The sequence below is a fragment of the Simochromis diagramma genome, unplaced genomic scaffold (assembly GCF_900408965.1).
Source record: "Simochromis diagramma unplaced genomic scaffold, fSimDia1.1 OVJJ01000802.1, whole genome shotgun sequence".
Classification (NCBI taxonomy): Eukaryota; Metazoa; Chordata; class Actinopteri; order Cichliformes; family Cichlidae; genus Simochromis; species Simochromis diagramma.
The window spans coordinates 9,334,745-9,354,260 of record NW_024387492.1 but is presented as its reverse complement, the minus strand read 5'-3'; the positions used below and the strand labels follow the sequence as shown (position 1 = coordinate 9,354,260).

At 39.8% G+C, this 19,516-nt stretch overlaps 1 protein-coding gene across 1 annotated transcript; it reads right to left on the bottom strand.

Annotated features, from left to right (window-relative positions):
• Positions 1–222: 222 nt before the first annotated feature.
• LOC120725442 (potassium voltage-gated channel subfamily H member 5-like) lies at positions 223–18,693 on the bottom strand. The gene is made up of 12 exons (XM_040018353.1): positions 18,510–18,693; positions 17,004–17,127; positions 16,628–16,734; positions 16,352–16,480; positions 14,248–14,363; positions 13,756–14,148; positions 13,548–13,637; positions 11,127–11,556; positions 6,745–6,944; positions 6,066–6,318; positions 5,684–5,880; positions 223–2,945 (listed from the first exon to the last, which is right to left on the bottom strand). Exons 1-12 carry the CDS (start codon positions 18,580–18,582, stop codon positions 1,875–1,877), a joined length of 3,183 nt encoding a protein of 1,060 aa, XP_039874287.1. The 5' UTR covers positions 18,583–18,693; the 3' UTR covers positions 223–1,874.
• Between the last annotated feature and the right edge of the window lie 823 nt (positions 18,694–19,516).

Below are 19,516 nucleotides of genomic sequence, written 5' to 3'. Positions count from 1 at the left end.
CCGATTCAGTGTTTCTGATTAAAGATCGTATCCAGGAGAAGTCCCCCCCCAAAAAAATAATAATAAATGAATTTTTTTTTTAAATAAAATTTAAAAAAGCGAAAATTCTTGCATGTGTATTTATGTTCTGCACAGCAGTTGTAATACTTTATAATACGACCACTTTATAAAGGTGTAATTCCCCTGTAATTAAATGCGGTTTCTTCGTATGTTATTTGAAATTACATTGTAATTATATTTAGCTACAAATACTTTAGGTAGGTAGGATAAGAGCATCCCCTTTCCTCTAAAATAGCTGGAAGTTAGGCAAGTTTATGTCAATCCACAGCATGACCTGCACCTTGAAAAGTCCAGTGTTCTTATAATGTAAGAAATACTGTTTGTTTTTATGCCAAATTATCAAGAAATTACGCAGTACTTACAGCATAATTTGTGTCTCCTTGACTTGTTATCTCCATGTGGACACCTACAATTAAGTATTTGTGTTCTTTCTATCTATCCATCCATCCATCCATCCATCCATCCTACTATTTCCCTCCTTATTAGCACTGATGTTTAAAGATGATTCAGAAGTCAGTGCAAAAGTGTTGCTTTGTTTGTCAACTGCTAAATAAAAATCATATTTAAAGAAAGTCAAGTGTAAATCCACTGTAATCGGTATCCTCCTGTGACTCACCTGGATTAAACAAAACATTGTGACATGAAACCCGCTTGCGTGTTGCACTTTCCAGTTTAAAGGCAGACTTTTGTGTTACATAAGAGAAGAAACTAAACAACAGATGGTGAGCAGGCATTACTTTTCATTACTCATTTCACAGTTGACAGGCTCCCTCGGATGCATGCAAGGTCGTCTCTGAACGTAACATAGAACAGACATACTTAACAGTCACATGCTTGGACCCTTACAGTTCACACAGAATTTCCCCAGTGGTTTCATAAACCACCAAAAAATATGAACAAACTGAGTTTAGTGCACCTTCCCTTTAGATATGCATAGTGAACCATCATTTAAATGATTAAAACAGGATATGCAGTACCATTTATCTTACAAAATGGCTAATAAATAGAAATCGTTCAAATTCAGTCTGAGAACAAAGATACCTGAGCAAGATGCAAAGCTACGTGAAGAAAAATGCACAATGAGTCTGCTGCAAAAACCTGGTGACATGTTCGCATCCTGAAGGAAAAGAAACCTTTAACAAAAATGTAAAAGTGGCATTATTGCATTGCTGTCCTTTATTTTTACATGCACAGGAAATGAGTTTTTAAATAAGACAATGCATATAGATTTATATGTATATATAACATTAGATTTCATCAAAACAGCTCGCAGTGAGGCTTTGCTATTGTAAGGCACATTTAATTACCTGATAATTAACTCGGAAGGTAGTCGCTCCACTGAGGATGAGCAACAAAAACTCTGGATTTCCCTCCTAAATAAGATAAAGCTGTGTATTTATAATACACTGTGCATGATGAAATGCTCACTGAGCTTCAGCTTGTCCACAAAATAGAAATGTGAACTTCAAGGTTTTCTACCAAGAAAACAAACAAAATAAAAAACCTCAAAACTGTAAACTGACTTCCAGAAACGTAAAGAACTACTCCATCTTATTTTCATCAAACTTGCATGTTTTGCCAAGCACCTCATCAAGCATCATTTCCTTTTTGTGCTTGTTGTTAATTATTTGTCCCTGCTTCCTCTCACACACAAGTGTCTCATAAGTTAAAAGCTACAGTATAAGATAAATCCCTGGATCCTTGTGGTGCTAAGGTAACATTTCTGCATGCAATCAAGTATTAAAACTTGTAGTCCAGCAGGACATGCACGATGCTTATCTAATCCTTTATTTTTTTTTATTAAGTGAGAAAATTTAAAGATCCTCGTCGTCTGTTTTGGGTGAAGCCGGCCTGGAGGCGGTGACCGAGTCTTGACATTTCCGTCTTGCTTTTGGAGAGGACGCTGGCGGCAGTGAGAGTCTTTTTACCGACAGCAGCCTGAGGATCTCGCTCACCTGAGCCTCGAGCAGCGACAGTCTCCCGCTCAGTATCTGAATGTCTGCTTTCAGCTCCAGCTTGGCCGCGTGGAGCGTCGCTTGAAGCAGTGCTTGCTCAGACAGCGGCTGCACGAATGAGTGTCTGAGGGAGACCTCGGCGTAAACCCCGAGGCTGTGCTCGAATGGATTTCTCTCCATGGGGCTCCTTTCCATCGGGCTTCGCTCGAAGGAGCTTCTTGAATCTCCTGCTCGGTCGATGCGTGGATCGCTCTTTGTGATACCACTGTCGCAGGAGTCGGTTTTGTGCAGGGCGCTTGTTTCCTCACCTGCGCTGTTGCTGCCCTCTGTGCTTCCCCTCTCTCCGCCTCCCCCTGATTCGTGGTTCGTTTTGGGGGCTGCGATCTGTTCTGAGGACTGCGATCCTTTCGGCCACTCGTCTGCTTTCTGAGTCTGCTTCTCCTGCTCGACAGGAGGACGTGCTGGCTCAGCAGATGTGGCGTTTCTAAACTTTGCCCAGCCTCTCACACCTCTGCCGCTCCCTGCGTTACCCTCTCCACCTGCACCACTGCTCTGGCCAAGCCGGCTCTCTGGACAAGGCTTTGATGCAGACCCCACCGCCTCCATTGTGAGCCTTTGCTCTGACTTTTCAGGCATGTTGCAACTGTTCCCCCCTCCTGCTGAGGTGTTCTCCTGCCGCTGCTGAGGAGATGCTGAGTGACTGGGCTGAGTGTAAGAGTTTGAGTCAGTGTGGTGCTGGGGGTGCTGCTGCATCTCCACCTGCACGCAGTTGTGATCTAAGTAAGTGTTGGACTCTCCTGTTTGAGCGTCTCTGTGCTGTCTGAACTTCTGGAACAGCTTGCGAACCGGGTGGTCTTCGGGAATCGACAGAGTCACGTCACTCTGATGCGCCTGCTCTCTCCTCACATCGGCAATCTTCCTGAAGATGACCTGCAAGAGGGAGAGTGCGTGCATGAGGACACTGATACAGGACACACTGTAAATTGTAACTTACAGTGTGCATGCTCTAGTGCGCGACCTGGACGAAGCAAGTTGTAAAATGTCCGTATAATGCAGCTTCAAAGCAAGGACAGCTGCCTGCAGCTGTTGTGAATGCTGAAATATTTATGAGCTGAAAGCAGTAATGCACAAGGGAAACCGTTAATGGAGCAACAAGTCAATAATGGAGGACAATTTAGGCTCTGAGTCTTTCCTGAATTCCTTCTGAAGACAAAGAAAAGAAATGTCAATAAACTCCAAGCGTCTCACTACCTTCCGATACCACTCTGGTAGAAACTTTCAGTGCTGGTGTACCTGAGAAGTTAATCTGTGAAACACTTACCCCCATGAATCCCAGGTTAAAGCCCACTGTGCACAAAGCTCCCACTATTTCAACTGATATATTAATAGTGTAATAGTTAGCATCAACTTCTTTAATATCATTTTTGGATTAATCTGAAACTGACTAGTTTAGATGATTAGAAATAGATAGATTAGAAAACCAATGTAGAAGACAGCTACTAATGGGCTCGGCTGCCCATAAGTAATCTACAAAATGTCTAGGACCTGTTATGTTATTAAACATGCAAAGAACTCTTAAGTCACTGCTTATTTCTTTATATTTTGCTTTAAAGAAGTCAGACTTCCCTATTATTATTTTTTTAAAGTGCTCTTGAGTAGTGTCTCTCCAGGCTTGGCTGCTTGTTTACTCATTTTCAGTCCAGTACTTGTACACAGCATGTTAAGCCACTTCAACATGTCCTATGAATCATTCATGTTAAGACCTGACACAGGACCTGAAAGATGCATCTGGCCCTTCAATGTTGACTGAAGCCTCCTCAGAAGTGGCCTCAATGGAAGTGTGTTTGTCAAGGAGCCATTCTCAAGGAAGTAAAACTGAGGCTGAGGTATGCCAAATTACACGAGGACTGTGCTGAAAGTCAGTGGCAATGGTCCCAAACACACTGCCAATGCAGTAAAAACATACCTGGATAGACAAAACACACCATCAAACACTATCAGCATGGATTGGCCTCCCCAGAGGCCCGCACTTCAACATTATTGAAGCAGTGTGGGATCATTTTAACAGAAAACTGAACAAAAGGTAGCCAAAATCCAAAGAAGAGCTTTGAATTTCCTTCAAGAAGCCTGGAGACTGAAGACTACTTAAGAAATAACAAGAAAGCTTGTCTGAGAGAGGCCGTGTTGAAGAATGAAGGTGGTCATACCAAATACTGTTTTTAAAGCTCATTAGGAATTGTACACACTCTGTTTTTGCCTCATATACTGTATACTGTCCATGTATGTTTGCACAGGTTTCAATAAACCACTGCACCTATTTCCCATTTTCCTAACAAAATATAAAGAAATGAAGAGGGCTTGAGACTTTTGCAAAGTCCAAATACTTGCCACGAAACTGTGCCAATTAATATTTACTACACAGCACTTCCAACAATTGCTTAAACATTCTTAAAAGGCCGATCTGCTTTGTTACAGCCAGAGTTTGAGCTGTTATGAGTCTGTTTAATTCCTTCAAATTTTTTTGTTTTTTGTTTGAGAACAACTTTTTTAAACCTACATCCTCAAAAGTATGTCATACATCTCAGTCCTGAACAAAGAACACAACAGACTACGTGCCCTGGGATGACTTGACGCGATATGAACATCCATTAAGAACTTAAAAGATAGTATTACAGCAGAATGTATAAGAAACCTACTCTTGTGGCTGGAAAGCAAAGCATCTCCGTGCTGTAGTGGGATCAATATGTGTAGCCAGGAGAACCTTTATGAAATATTAGAGCCTTAGTTTGGACCGGCTAATTGTTCGGCTTTGAACTAATTTTTTGTCACTGTCCTTTTCACAGATTGGGGAAATCTGGATGGAGACGGTGTGCATGTGCTGATTTATTTACATTTATCCTCTTCACATTTGAGCTGTTCACTCTCAGTTTGTAATTTGATAAAAAGGCTTTCTGAGCGGTCGATACAAAGACAATGTGCTATATATATATATATATATACAATCCATTTACCATTACACACTTTATGGAAAACTGTATACAACTCTGCATCGCACTCAGGTATTCCATGCTGCCTAGCTCAAGGCCACAGCACATGTTGTATGAATGAAGTCTCATCTGCAAAGAAGGGATTTGATTCTAATTTTTGTCTATGATTTACTGCTGGCACAAACACCTTTTCTTTCTCGATTTCTCCTTTTATTTTAAATTTAATGATCATTTAAGTACTAGATACACATATAGATATGTGTGTTTAGCATATGCATGGCAAGACATTGCAAAATGCTTTGCAATACAAACAAAATAAGAAAAAGTGTTTTTTATTCATACTGTCAGTTGGTGAAAAGTTGTGGTTATAGATGTTCCTGTGCACTGGGTTTGGTTGCTCAGCTCTTGATGATGTAGGAGTTTGTAGATGGAGAGTTTATGTTGTAAAGAAGCAGGTTTGGTTGTATTGCATTTGTTGTAGATTATAAAGACTGATTCACTTGCAGTCCATTACACCTTGATAATTTTAGTAGTGTGATGTACAATGTTGAAGCTCAGCTGGGTGGGAGCTGTGCACCCTGTTATCTGTTTTGCCTACGACAACAAAATGCAATCAGTAATCCCTTGCTTTAAGATGACACTAACATCCTTTAGTAAAAGACAGGACAGTGAAGGTTTTACCCGTTTTCGCAAATTACAGGTGAGGATGAGGTTGCGGGAGAAAGAATTGGCGAACGCGGTGTAAAACTCCAGCACCCGCATCAGAGCCTCTCTCCGGATGACGTGCAGGTCGCAGTACGTCAGAGCGCGCACATTCGCACAGGCTCGAGCCAGCGTGGTCTCTTTCCAGAATGCATCTCCAAACACGTCACCTTTACCTGAACAGGGCCAGATATCATATAAACATCTGTTGGCTCAGATAAATATAAATAAAATGGGATAAAGTCGAACACATATAGGTTGTAAAGCATAAAAAGGACTTCAGAAAACTTTGCTCTAACTTCAACTGAGAGCAGCAGGTACAACTTTGCTTGGTCTATTTCACAATATTGCCCTGGATTACCTAATATTGCGATGACCTCGTCATCTTGGATGACTTCGAGTGAACCCGAGACTACAAAACAGAGCGTATCAACGCTCTCCCCGATGTGGAAGATGAGGTCTCCAGGTGCGCAGTGTGTAGTCTGAAACTCCACGGCGAGAGAGCGCAAACAGCCGTCACTTGCCAGGCGAAAAGCTGGATGGTCATTGAACACCTGTCTGTTGAGGTGGACGCAGATGTCTGCACGCATGTCTTTAGGACAGATGGAGAGAACCTGAAAGAGATGGTGAGATTTGTGCAGCAAACACTTAATGCATCATCACTGGAGGACATTAAATATGTAGCACATTTCCGCTGCTCATTTAGCAGATGTATTACTAAACGTTTTAAAAATAGAACTGCAGAGACATGAAAGCTGCTTCTTTAAATAATCTTTAAACTCCAGATGTTGGACCATGTGATCTGATTTACTTCATGAGAACAACAATGGTAATGTTGTTACTGACTGCATGGACTGTAGAAGTTCAGGACCTAAAAGGCAGATATGGGAGGCAGGCAAGATTTAACCAAGGGCATAAACTTTAATTGGGTTGTTGGGAAAGCCAATAAATGAAAACATGAAATCCAAAAGATAAATCTGACAAGTAATGGCACATCAGTTTTTGAAAGCACCCCCTGAAACTTTTGCACAGATTTGTACCTTGTCTGTGTCAATGCCCTTCGACATGGCCCAGGTGGAGACGATGAAGTCCATGACCCTCTCGCTCAGACCTTTGGGAACCTGGTAAAGTTTAAGGAAGTCACGCACATTGTTGAGCATCTCGTGGTAGCGATTTGTGTTGGTGTACATCTGCTGGAAGATGGTGGTGACGTTTCCAAAGATTGTGGCATATAGCAGCGCTAAAAGAAAAGACGGAAGAGCAAGAGTTCATCTTATTTATTCGAATCTAACGTTTTCATTCATCCGCCTTCTTACGCTTATCCGAGACATGACCATCTCTTCCAGCTCATCTGGGGGGACAAGTCATTCTCAAGCTAGCCAAGAGAACTAATCTCTCCTGTGAGAGATAAATGCTTTTAGATAACAAATAATCATATTTATGGGATCACAGTATCCAACTTTCATACCTCAAATTTAGAGTTAAATATTGTTGAGGAAACTGCCTATGACAAAACGTTTCAGTGGAATATATGTGTGATTAATGGAGTATTTAACACGAAAAAAAATTATATTTGGATTAAAGATTAAATAATTAATTGAGATCTAATCCAAAACTTTATTCCCTTAATTTTTTCCGCTTGTCCAATTAAGGGTTAGAGTCCCAGCTGTTATAGAGCAAAATTCCAGGTGAGGTTACTGGTTTATGACGGGAAAAAACCGGAGCATGCTGATATTTAACTGTCCTTTAAGTGTTTTCCACGCTACCGGCTTCCACACAACCACGTGAAGACTTTTTCCCTCCAAATGACATTCTAGGAACAAACCAGCTCATCTACTTGCCTTTCTAGACCTTCGGGGACTTTTGTGACTTGTCATAAGGTCAAAGGTCATTTTTCCACCTGATGAGGAGTTAACCTGTAGACCCTGTTCATGCAGAACAGTTGCTCCTCCAGGCCACTCTGAGGGAAATCTTGTTAGCGCTCATTTGCAGTCGTATGAAGGCTGGAGTAAGAGTACAGCACCATCAAAGACTCTTCTTTTTTCTTTTTCTTTTGATAATCACCAAATTATGCCATTTGATTATGATTGCTCAAACCTTTGCTTGCCTCTCTTTATCACAATCCCCTGATTTATACATGACTAACACTTGATCAATGATGCTGTAATTACATAATCGCTGGTGCACAAATGAAAGTGATTTTAAGATTTCAAAGATTTTACAGTGATAGAAAAACGAAAACCTTAAAAACAGTGTGGATGTCCATCTGACGCGATGCTGTATAAGCACTACAAGCATATAATCATTATATCTTGGTTCTACAATAATATAGTACTGTTTGCATTTTACATTTTGGATAAACTCTTTAGTGAATTTTATTTATTTGTTTTTAATAATTTTGTTTGTTTTGTTTTGTAATTTACTGAAAAGTAAATGTACACAAAACAGCACTGCTGACAGTGCAGTTTTCTTAAATACATGCATGCATAGCCTGATATACACAACGAGGGATGGGCTAACTCTTTATGATATAATTTCTAATCCACAGTTCCTGGGTAGGAGTGCCGTGCTGCAGTGACCTCAAAGAGTCACTCAGCATCTCTTACTGTGAGGTTTTATCCACTCAACGGGAAAGCTTCATCTCCGGTCACCACAGCAGGATCACAGAGGTTAGGATACATATCTAACGTGATGGCTCATTGTCCACTTACTACACCCGAGCCTGCAGGCAAACTGGCCCTCTCTTCGATTCCTTTTCCACTCAAATAATTACCGTATCTATAGCAGGAGATTTATGCGCCATAATTGAAGCCGACACTGCAGTGTGACTGAATGATCATCGTGATCCAGGCGCCATCAGAATAATGGGTGTTTACTTTCGACTGTACGAAGCTTGAAGCGTGGCTGTCACTTTCTGTGTTCTCACTGGTTTTATTGCATCACTATACATGCTGTTTTAGAGGGTTGGGCCAAAGGTTAGTGCACAAAGGTGAGTGATGACCAAGGTACTGTAGAGGCACTGAGATCAAAGGTGAAGCTATTACTCTGTCTGCAGTGTGTGATGAAAGCAGCAAACAGGCTGGAGTAAAAATAGGCCTTTCTATTTTGGTGAATTGGAACCACAAAAGATTACTAAGACACCAAAGATATAACTTAGAAACCACTAATGTAGTTACAGTACTAAGTTCTAGATAGTTTTGAAGTTAGCTAAGGAATATGGCGTGACTTATACGTAGACTTATATAACATAATGCATCATTTCTAAGTTCATGTTATAAGCTTCATCCTCATCAATTTGACAGTCGTGTCCCATTAAATACTGAAAGTCACGCAACACAGGGAATGTAAAGAAAAAATATCTGTATTTGCTGAAAATTTAAGGGTAATTTGGGAATAAATGAAGTCTTTAACTTTGACTTTCTTCATGAAGTTTCTACTGACCATGAGAAATACAGAAGAATGCAATGACATTTATTCCCTGCATTGAAAAAACGACTGACTGAATTAACATGCAATACTTTTCTGATGTGACGACCGGCCCTCAGACAGACATTCACAGAGCAGGCTGTGATGGGCGCTGAACATGTCACTTTTGATTATTGACAAAGCCGAAACTCAGAGTGGTTCAAGCACCGAGGCTGCAGCTAAACGTGAAACCATGACCAGAATGAAAAGAGGAAAATGTTGTCTGTGGATCATTTAGCTCTATAAGGAATAAATACTTACTTCACTTTCTGAATATTGAATTCTGTCATTATCGAAATGTGATTTTAAATAATAATTAACTGTCAGTTTGGTCAATTAGGGTGGCAGGTACAGATAGACAACCTATTTACATCCCTGATTTAGAGCATGCTTCCAGACCTTTAGGAAGAGATTTTCTACTGAAAATGTTTTTTAATGTTTTAAATGGATGTCTAGTTGATGTTTCTGTGACGCTAATACACACACCAGCCAATCACATGACACCAGCTCAGTGCATTTAGGCATGTAGTCATGGTCAATTTGATGTGCTGAAGTTCAAACTGAGCATCATGATGGGGAAGAGAGGCGATTTAAGGGAATGTGGTGTGGTTATTGGTGCCAGACGAGCTGGTCTGAGTTTTCCAGAAACTGCTGATATAGTGGGATTTTCTCGTTCAAACATCTCTAGAGTTTATAGAGAATGGTCTGAAAAAGAGAAGAAATCCAATGAGCGACAGTTCTCTGGGTGAAAAGGAAAATTTTCAGGGCACACTTTGAGCCGCTCAGTCTACATGAGTATTGTTGCTGACCATGTCCATCCCTTTAGGAACACAGTGCACCCGTCTTCTGATGGCTGCTTCCAGTAGGATAACACATCCTGTCACAAATCATCTCAAACTGATTTCTTGAACATGACAATGAGTTCACTGTACTCATAGCCACCATATCTCAATCCACTAGAGCACCTTTGTTATATGGTGTAATGGGATGTTCAGGTGTCAAATCTGCAGCAACTGTGTGATGCTATCACGTCAGTATGGTCCAAAATCTCAGAGGAATGTTTCCAGCGCTTTGTTGAATCTATTCCTTGAAAAATTAAAGCAGTTCTGAAGGAAAACAGGGGCCCAGCTCAGTCCTAGCAAAGTATTCCTTAATAGTTTCCACTGAGGATATGCACATTAAAAGGTTAGGAGGAAGTTGCAATAAATAAAGGTAAATGGTTCAAAAATATTTTGTGAAAACTAGAAATTCAACTGATTTGCAATGTTTCACTTTCACTTTGTTGAAAATGTAAAAAGAGACAGCAAAGTCAACTCTGCCATGAAATTTTTCAATAGTGGTTACATAAATATATTAGTGTCTAAGCAAAGTCATCTCTAAATACATCAGTAATGCCATACACTATGTTAACTATGGGAAAAAGCAGCCATGTATTGATCACAGCGTGCTGGGACTTAATATCCTGCACAGATCCTCCCCATGTTTTAGAACATGCGTACCATATGTTGCTTTACTGGCAGCTGGTAAATAGCCAGCAGGACTGTGGAGAGCACGTTATCTTGACTAGCGTGCAAGGAAGTGTAACCAGACTGTTTCATCTCCTGCAAGGTTCAACTACCATATTATGAATGGATGAATGCACGAATGACATCAAAGTATGTATGCTTTGTTTAGTGTGGAGTGATGGGGAGACAGGGCTGTTTTTGTTGTTACAGAGCTGTTGTTCTGGTAAACTTCACCCACAAATGATGCTACTGAATATGGTTAAAACATCCTTTCCCAGCTCCAAGTACAGATTAAAACTCATGGATCGTTCCATTATATGGCTGTATTACTCACATTGTGGCTGCTAGTTAAATGTTTCCTGTGCCATTTTCAAAGGTTTTGTGAAACCTTTGGAGAAACTGTTAAATGTGAGGCATGTTGGAAATACAGTGTGTGGTGACTGGGTACTCACAGCCCACCATCATCATAGCCACGGAGAAAATCTTCTCGCCATCTGTTGTTGGAGCAATGTTACCAAATCCAATTGTGGTCAGGCTAGTCATGGTGAAGTAGAGAGAAGAAATGTACAGCGTGTCTTTGGTAGGACCTCCTTCCCACCGGCCATTACCGCTAGTGTTGTAGCGGTAAGGAGTTCCAATACTCAGTGCCAACTGGTAGAGCCAGCTGTCTGTCTTAATGGTGTTGGTGGTCTCATCAATGACCTCGTGGTCACCAATGCTGTACCAAATGCAGGCAAGCCAGTGAGCCACCAGGCCGAAGACACACACCAGCAGGACCAGGACCGCAGCTCCATACTCCAGGTAGTGGTCCAGTTTTCGGGCTACGCGGCCCAGACGGAGCAGGCGGATGACTTTAAGGGAACTGAAGAGGCTGCTGAGACCCTACAGAGAAAGAAAGTGAAAATGTGAACCAGATATCCAGAATAAAAGATACAATACATTATACATTGTACATCAGATGAAAGCTGCGTTATTATCTTATGTTATAAATTTACACTGGTTTTCATGATTAAAATTATTTCACCTTAAGAGAAGAAAATATCTGTCAAGTCAATAAAACAAGTTTAGAATGTGTAAAATCATTAAGAACAGAGGATTCATGTGACTGGTGGAAGACAATCCGAGAGAGTATGGCAACTTAAAGAGGTGCGCTTTGAGAGGGAACTCCAGAGTTTAGGAGCAGAGCATCTGAAAGCTCACATTGTATTCAGTTGAGGGGAAGGGACAGTGAGATGGAAGGAAGAAGAGTGCGAATGGGTGTGTTGATGTGCAGAAGTTAAGAGTGATACTGCAGAGCGATGTTGTGGTCTCAAAGGTGATGAGCAGAATCTTGATATCATTATGATATGATATTAGCCAAAGAAGCTGCTGATGGGCCTGTATGTTGTGACTAATGGAGGCAGTTCTGGTAATGATCCGAGCACCAGGAAGAGAGAAGACCTGAGAAGAGTCGTCAATAGGGAGGGAAACATTTACATTTACACAAGGTGAACTGGTGTCAGTGAGGAGAACCTTGGTTTTATCACTATTCGATTTGATAAAGTTTACAGGAGTACCAGGATTTGATTTCCTGGAGGCAAACACAGAGAGCAGTGGTACGAAAAGTGGTGGAACATTTGGTGCACAGGCAGAGCTGCATGTCATCAGCATAACATTGGAAACTGATATTAAATGTATGGAAGACATCCCAGAGGAAGTAGACAGATGATAAATAAAAGAGGCTCCAGGACAGATCCCTGTGGGATGCCAGTGAAATTTAACATTTTTGAGTTGAAAGAACGGAGTGCGACTGGAGTTGTTACATTTTGTTGTACAAAGAGATGTTACATTTGTACATATGAAAAAAAAAAACAACTATATCTCCTTAAAGGGTGAATATTTTTCATTGCTAAAATTGAAAAATCATGCTACTGCTTGGTTTTGTTCTCGGGAGTCATGATTGTTTTTGGCTGCTTTTACATATTATTGCAACACTGATATTGTAAAATAAATTATTTACATACAGTTGAATACAGTTACAATTACATACAGTTATTTAAATTAGAATTAGTCTTATTTTGGCTCTCTCCTAATGTAAATAGAGATCATGTATATAAGATGAATGAATGAACTCATCATGATATCACCTACCGGTTAGTGGACTGATGTTTTGAAGCCTTGAGTTTACCAGTTTAGCTGACTCCACCTTATTTTTTAAAAACTTTAATGTGATCATAAGGGGTAGGTACAAAAAAAACAAGGGCCATATGGAGGTTTTGCAGTCAGGTGACCAATAACCACGTGACATTAACTTGCCCACGATTTTAAACATGTGACAGTCATGGTGATGATGTAGAATCAAGTGAAGAAGGCCACAGTAACACTAGATACTGGTCAAAAACCATATGGGAACCACTGTTGGTGAAGGGAAAAATTAGTATTCCCTTACTGGTTGTGTGTGGTTGGTCACTCGCTTTTACACCTAAGACCATTTTAGAATCATCAATAAACCTAACCCATTCATGTCTTTGGATATTGGGAGGAAGCCCCAGCCTCCTCCTGGATTCAAACCCAGGACCTTCTTGCCGTTAGGTCACGGTAAACACTGGATTTTGTAGATATCATTGTTGACAATACTAATGTTCTGGGTGAAAAACTCAAAACAAAGAGCTCAAAGACTCTGCAATGTGATTATTCAGTGTGGTTTTGTCACCATAAGGGATCGATAATATGACCTGATTTCCATCCATTCATCCATCCAATTTCTTCCGCTTATCCAATTCAAGGTCGCGGGGCGGGGGGGCTGGAGCCTATCCAAACTGTCATAGAGCAAGAGGCATGGTACAAACCATATTTATCACAGCATATTTAAAGAAATACAGAAATTTACTTACTGGGAGAACGGAGTCTTCAGTCCGTGTGCTATTTCTGTGGAAATGTGACTCACGAAGATGACCCGTGGAAGAGGCATGTGTGAGGATATCCTACATTAAAAAAAGAACAGTAAAGCAGAAACGTTTTAATGTATACGTGGAAAGACATACCATTGTCTGAGCAATTAATCCCGCATTAAAAGAATTATCTTTATTAAAGTTTACTCACATCATCACCGTTTTCAAAGGCGTTGATGATATCATAGGGCAGGCAGGACAGCAGGTCGATGACAAACCACGTCTTTAGGTAATTCATTCTTATGAGCTTGGCATCTGAAATCACCTCTCCAGCTGGACCCACAAAGGTGGTGTGGAAGTTGAGCACAATGTCAACCAAAAAGATGACATCGACAACACTGTCCACAACCAGCCAGGCCAAGTTGTTCTGTTTGGTCCTGAAGGAAACATTATAGGGTACCATGATGGCAGTGTAGAAGGTGAGGATGAGGATGATCCAGTCCCAAGTGGTCTTGAAAGTGCAGTAGTGGAGGATGATGTGTGGAGGGGTCTTAGGGGCCTCCTGCTTGTACTGAGGGAGAATGTCTGATCCCAGCTGGAGAGCCTTTCATTGAGAGGAAACATTTGCCGTCATGATACAAGAACCTCTAAGCCATATTTAAAAGATACAGATTCTAGAAAGAAAATTCTGGGTCTTGCTCACCTCAGCCAGTCTGGAGGGCTTGTGGCTGACCTCCGACTTATTGAGTGGTGTTAACTGCTGCACCAGGTTTCGATTGTTGGCCAGTGCTCGTGTGAGCCTGGCAAACTTTGTCCACCCTATCCACAGACAACAACACAGAATGCACAGGAAAACAACACGGCATCCGGCATTATTTAAGAATTAAGAAACATTTAAGAGCATTTAATGTTAAGATGTTTACATTTTACTGAAGTTTATGGGAGTATTAGGTGACGTTGATTTTCTTTGTTAAATGGGCAATAGATATCTTTTGACTTGAACTGAATTTGTGCAGTTGGATAAAAACACCATCTGCATTTAGACTGGTTGCCTACTAGCCTTGCTTTAACTGTGCACTGCTGTCTGCTACCTGCCACAAGCACGACTGCTCAGCCAAAACAGGAAGAGGAGAGAGCATTTGTTTCCTGCTATATGAAATTAGGAATGTTCACAACACTTCAACACTTGGAAACTTTACCCAGCAAAAGAAAACCTGGTCCACTCCCAGAGGAAGCACAGAAGGAAAAGACAAGTGACAGAAACTGAAGGAAAAATAAAAGTGATCCCAATTTCAGTTGACATTATTTCTACAAGATTTATAATAAACAAGTCCCGTGTACTTGCATCGACTAAATCAAAGAATCTCTATGTGCTTGTCTCTTTTTCATCTGTTTTGACAAAGAGTCAAACTTTGAAGGTATCCCGTTACATACACAAACAAGTGTGGCGCCATATTTGAAGTCAGTTGCATGAGGGGCGGTCTCATTTTCTTTTTGTAATTTCTCCCACAGTGTTTTGTTAGCCAGTGAATGGAAATAAACAGGTTTAGGCTCTCATACCTGTTGATTAGTATCACCATTATGTTGGTATTGACCGAGTGCACCATTCAGTGCTGTGACATCATGTCTGATCAATTACGTCTCAGAGATGTTGGGGATTATCTTACTACAAAAATTTGTTTTTGTTTGTTTGTTTGTTTGTTTTTACATTTTTTCCTGCATTTTTGCAATTGTTATGATCCGTCTCTTTTCACATTCTCTCTATGTTTTGAATTTTCACGTACTTCCTTAGTTTCTTATTTTTTGTCTTTTAGTTCTTTGTTACAGTTTCTGTATATTATGGTCTATTTGTTTTATTTGTTCCTCCTACTTTCTTGTGTCTATGTGTCCCTGTTTAGTTATAGCTTCTCACTTCCTGTTTTAGTTTGGCAGTTATCTGTCTCCTAAGTCTTGTTACTAGCTTAACTTTTGTCCTCTTGTTTTGTTGTCTTGAATTGATTCGGCTGTGCCTTGTTACCCCTTTGTTTCCACTTTCTCTGATTACCCTGATGTGTATAAATAGTCCTGCCTTTGCTTTCCCCTCAGTCATTGTCTAAGTCTCTATGTTATCTCCCTTGAATGCTCCCTGTTAGTTTTTTTTATTTTATTATTATTTCTACTGGCTCCTTTCTTCAGATTTTTGGTGACTTTATTAATGGACTTTGAATTCAGTTTTTTTTTTTTATAACAATCCTAATAAACGGTTAATTACGTCAATCTCCAGCAACTGCATTTGGGTCCACTCCTTAAATGCACCATGCATATTGCACCGCTGCAGATTCATGATATAAATAAATCCTGACTTGAAAAATATTTAACTATTAATATATGAATAATAATATAATAGTATATAAAATCAATCTTCAGAAACCTGCCACACCCTTTTTTACCTCTGTGAAACAGGATTATTCATACAGCTACCTTCTCCTTGTGCCCTCACTGTCATTTAATTCTGCTTGGTGTATGGAAAAAGTCTCTGTGGCACAATTAATCCCCAGGGATATGGCACTGCATAGACTCACAGAGACCACTGTTCACTGACCCGGACACACAACACCTGGACAGTTGTACATTACACACCAGGAAACTAATGTCTTATAAGTCAAAGCCACGCAATCAAAATCTATAACACTCCTTTGTCTTTAATTGTAATGGCTGGACCTTTAGCGATAACTCCAAAGCTTTCAATGTGAAAATCCCAGAAATACAATGAAATACAGAATACTATCAGGTGGAAATTATTGGTACAGTAACATAAAGTCTCTCACCTCTTGTGGACTCATCGTCAATTGGCTGTTTGAACAGGGTGATGTCTCTGAAGGTGCAGAGGAAAAGCACCACCTTGTCATTTTCATTTCTGATTGGGGCTATCTGCATGTAAAGCCATATTGGTGTTTCTGTGGGAAGCAATCAAAAAACAAAAAGTAAATGACCAGATATCACTTTTAATCGTGCATTTCTTTTTCTTTTTTAACATTTATTCCTTAATTCATTTTATTTTTGTTTTTTGTTAAAATCTTGCGATTCAAATTTACAGTACTTACTATTCTTTGTATACAGCAGCACCTCATAGAAATTAGACTCATAGCTGTCAAATGTTTGTTTGATTTTGTCTATCGTATTTTTATCAGTCAGATCACCATACATGAAACTGCAAAATAAGACAAAGAGGGAAGAAAACATAGTGAAATGTGAATAACAGATTATGAGTTTCCATAATGTAAGGTTTATATATATGTTTTTTTATACTTCAGGTTTGACTACTTCCAGGTATTTAGATTAGTTCCCCTTTTGATAAATAAAAAGTGGAGATTCAATATATAAAAAAAAACAAGAAAAAAAAACACACTAAAATTGTGGATTAAAGCTTCCAGTCAAGCATCAGAAAGAAAGGTGCTACGTGCTTGAAGAGAATCTTACTTGCATGTGCTGCTCTTGTGCATCACATCTGCTCTGTGGTATCCAGACAGCTTGCAGAATCCATCATTGCTGTAAACGACTGGCCACTCCAAGACCTGTGCATTTCCCAACAGGAAGCTTGTTTCTGAGACAAAATACAGGAAATTTTAAACACCAAATTACAAATAAAGAAAACATATGTAATAAAACATATACCTTTTATTATTTATCAAATCGCCATACATTATTAAATCACCATAATGCAAGTTTATATTTACTACTGCATATAATGGAAACAAGATGCAAAAGTCATCCACATTTGGCTACCAGATGAGACGGAGAAAAGAAAAGCTGTTTAGGTTCCACTCATAATGCGAATCAAATATTGATGAAGAGCTGAAAACTTCTTCCACTTTACTGCAGTTTCAGAGTAGTCTGCAGTCTTCAGACAAAAGGGTGACTGAAGTTCTTCCAAATTAAATTGCACACTTGAACTTACTGTACATGTTGTTCATTCTGTGGGCTTTTGTGGTCAAACATTCAGACAATAGAGACTGAATTTCAGATAACCACCACATTACTGAGGTGAAGAGTAAAGTTTACAGACACTGAATCAATGTTGCACCCCTCCATCTACGTTTGTAAGAAAAGCCTCTGGGTCTCATGAGAATAATGTCTGATTGCCTGCTGTGCACATAGTACTTTAAATATTTACGCCAGTAGTACAGTTACTGGCTGTTTTGCTGACATGCATTTCCTTTCTGGAACATAAAAAAGGTATACCGCAAAACTGCGCTCTAGTCTCTGGTATTTGTAGCTAAGAGATAAAGTGCCATAAATCAAATTATACATCCCTGAAAAGAACATTACGACCTTTAGGATTGGCTGCAAATCCAGTTCTTGTAAAAATGAGACTATATGTTCTCACATTAGCAGAACTTTACTCCTTAATACCACTGAACAAACACCATGCGTCAAATCTGGAGCTGCAGATGGCCTAGATTTCATTCGTTTATGAACTTTAGCTTCTGCAACAATGCACATAAATAAGGAACAACCTCACAAATCCTCAAACAAATGCTTTAAACTCCTCATATTGTGATAATCATAATATATGGTGGTGTAAAATTGCACTCATCACATAAATAATAATCTTTACTCTTACTTGATAAGTAAGACAAATAATTAGTGTTTTCCTAATTTTTTTCTAGAGCTAATTTAAAAAGCCTCCCATAAGAGCAAACTATAATTTAGATTTTTCATTATTTATCCACATAATTCGGATAATGTGACTGTTTTTTGTTTTCTATATCAGAAGAAATGTGTCAGTCAACTTTCAGGTAAAAAAAAAAAAATTGCTACTTAAAAGAAAAAAAATCAGCGATTGCTGATTCTGCTTCCCAGCAAATGGCACAAAAATAACACACGTCGGTATACTTCAGCATCCCAGTCCTGTGTGGTTCCCTGGTTGAGAAATAAAATCGAAAGCATCACTTATTTCTGTTTCCACTGCAGAGTCAAACTCACCGCTGGACCGCCGGACTATATTCTCCAGGAAAGTGTTCTGCGGAGCCACCAACCCTCTCTTGCCCCCATGCATTATGGAGGTTTCAGGTCAGAGACTCGGTGCTGCTCGGTGGTCGTGCTGGTACTAACTGACCCTTCTCCGTTGTCTGCCCGGCGGGAGCCTGGTCCACCGGAGTCAAGATCGCCACGATGGAGCTCTGTGTATCCGGACTGAGGCTTCAAAAATAAAAGCCTCTTTGTAATCATATGGAGCTGGGCCAGATTTGGAGCTGGTTGGGTGCACAAAGTCAATTGTAATTAATATCCACCGATGCTTACACTGTAGCCATACTAATCTACACTGGCCCAACACTGGACTAACTGTTAGTTCTTGATAAAACAAACTTTTATTTTTAAGGTCTTTTTCTAGAGTATTGCTGGTATTATTGTCTCAGGTTTCCACTTTATACATAACTCCGTCTAGACGCACGAGCTGGCCTGAAATGTCTGATTTCTTTCCGCATTAATTTAAATGCTGGGGTGGGACGCGTATTTGTATTTAAAATACGTGTTAAAATATGGGGTTTTATATTTTTTTCTTTTTAATACTCAGAAAACGTGCATGATGATGAAACATCTGATATCAGGAGTTTGTTCAAGTATAATTCAAACAGGTCATCCTTTCATGGGTTTATTAGGAAGCTGGAGGAAAATACAGTTATATCGATACATAAATGTGCAAAAGTCTTCATTTCTTTACATTTTGCTTCCAAGGAGCCAGGCTTTTTTTGTTGTATTTTTAGTCAAAAGCAATAATTCTCCAGGCTTTCAAATAGAATAGTAATTAATCCAAATGTGAAATTATTGGCTCAAATCATTGACAGTATGTATAAACAACAGTTAGGACAGAGACACAACAATGAGTGTCTACAGTCATCTTTAAAACACGGTGACGGCTTTGTCATGAGTGGGGGCAGCATTTCATCCAGCAGTGTTGGAGATTTTATCAAAATTAATGGAATTATGAA

Coding starts and splice junctions, on each gene's coding strand:
- LOC120725442 (XM_040018353.1), bottom strand. CDS start 18,582: ATGCATGGGGGCAAGAGAGGGTTGGTGGCTCCGCAGAACACTTTCCTG. Junction 14,364..16,351: donor TGACGATGAGTCCACAAGAG/GTGAGAGACTTT, acceptor GTCTGTGGATAG/GGTGGACAAAGTTTGCCAGG. Junction 14,149..14,247: donor AGCCCTCCAGACTGGCTGAG/GTGAGCAAGACC, acceptor TCTCAATGAAAG/GCTCTCCAGCTGGGATCAGA.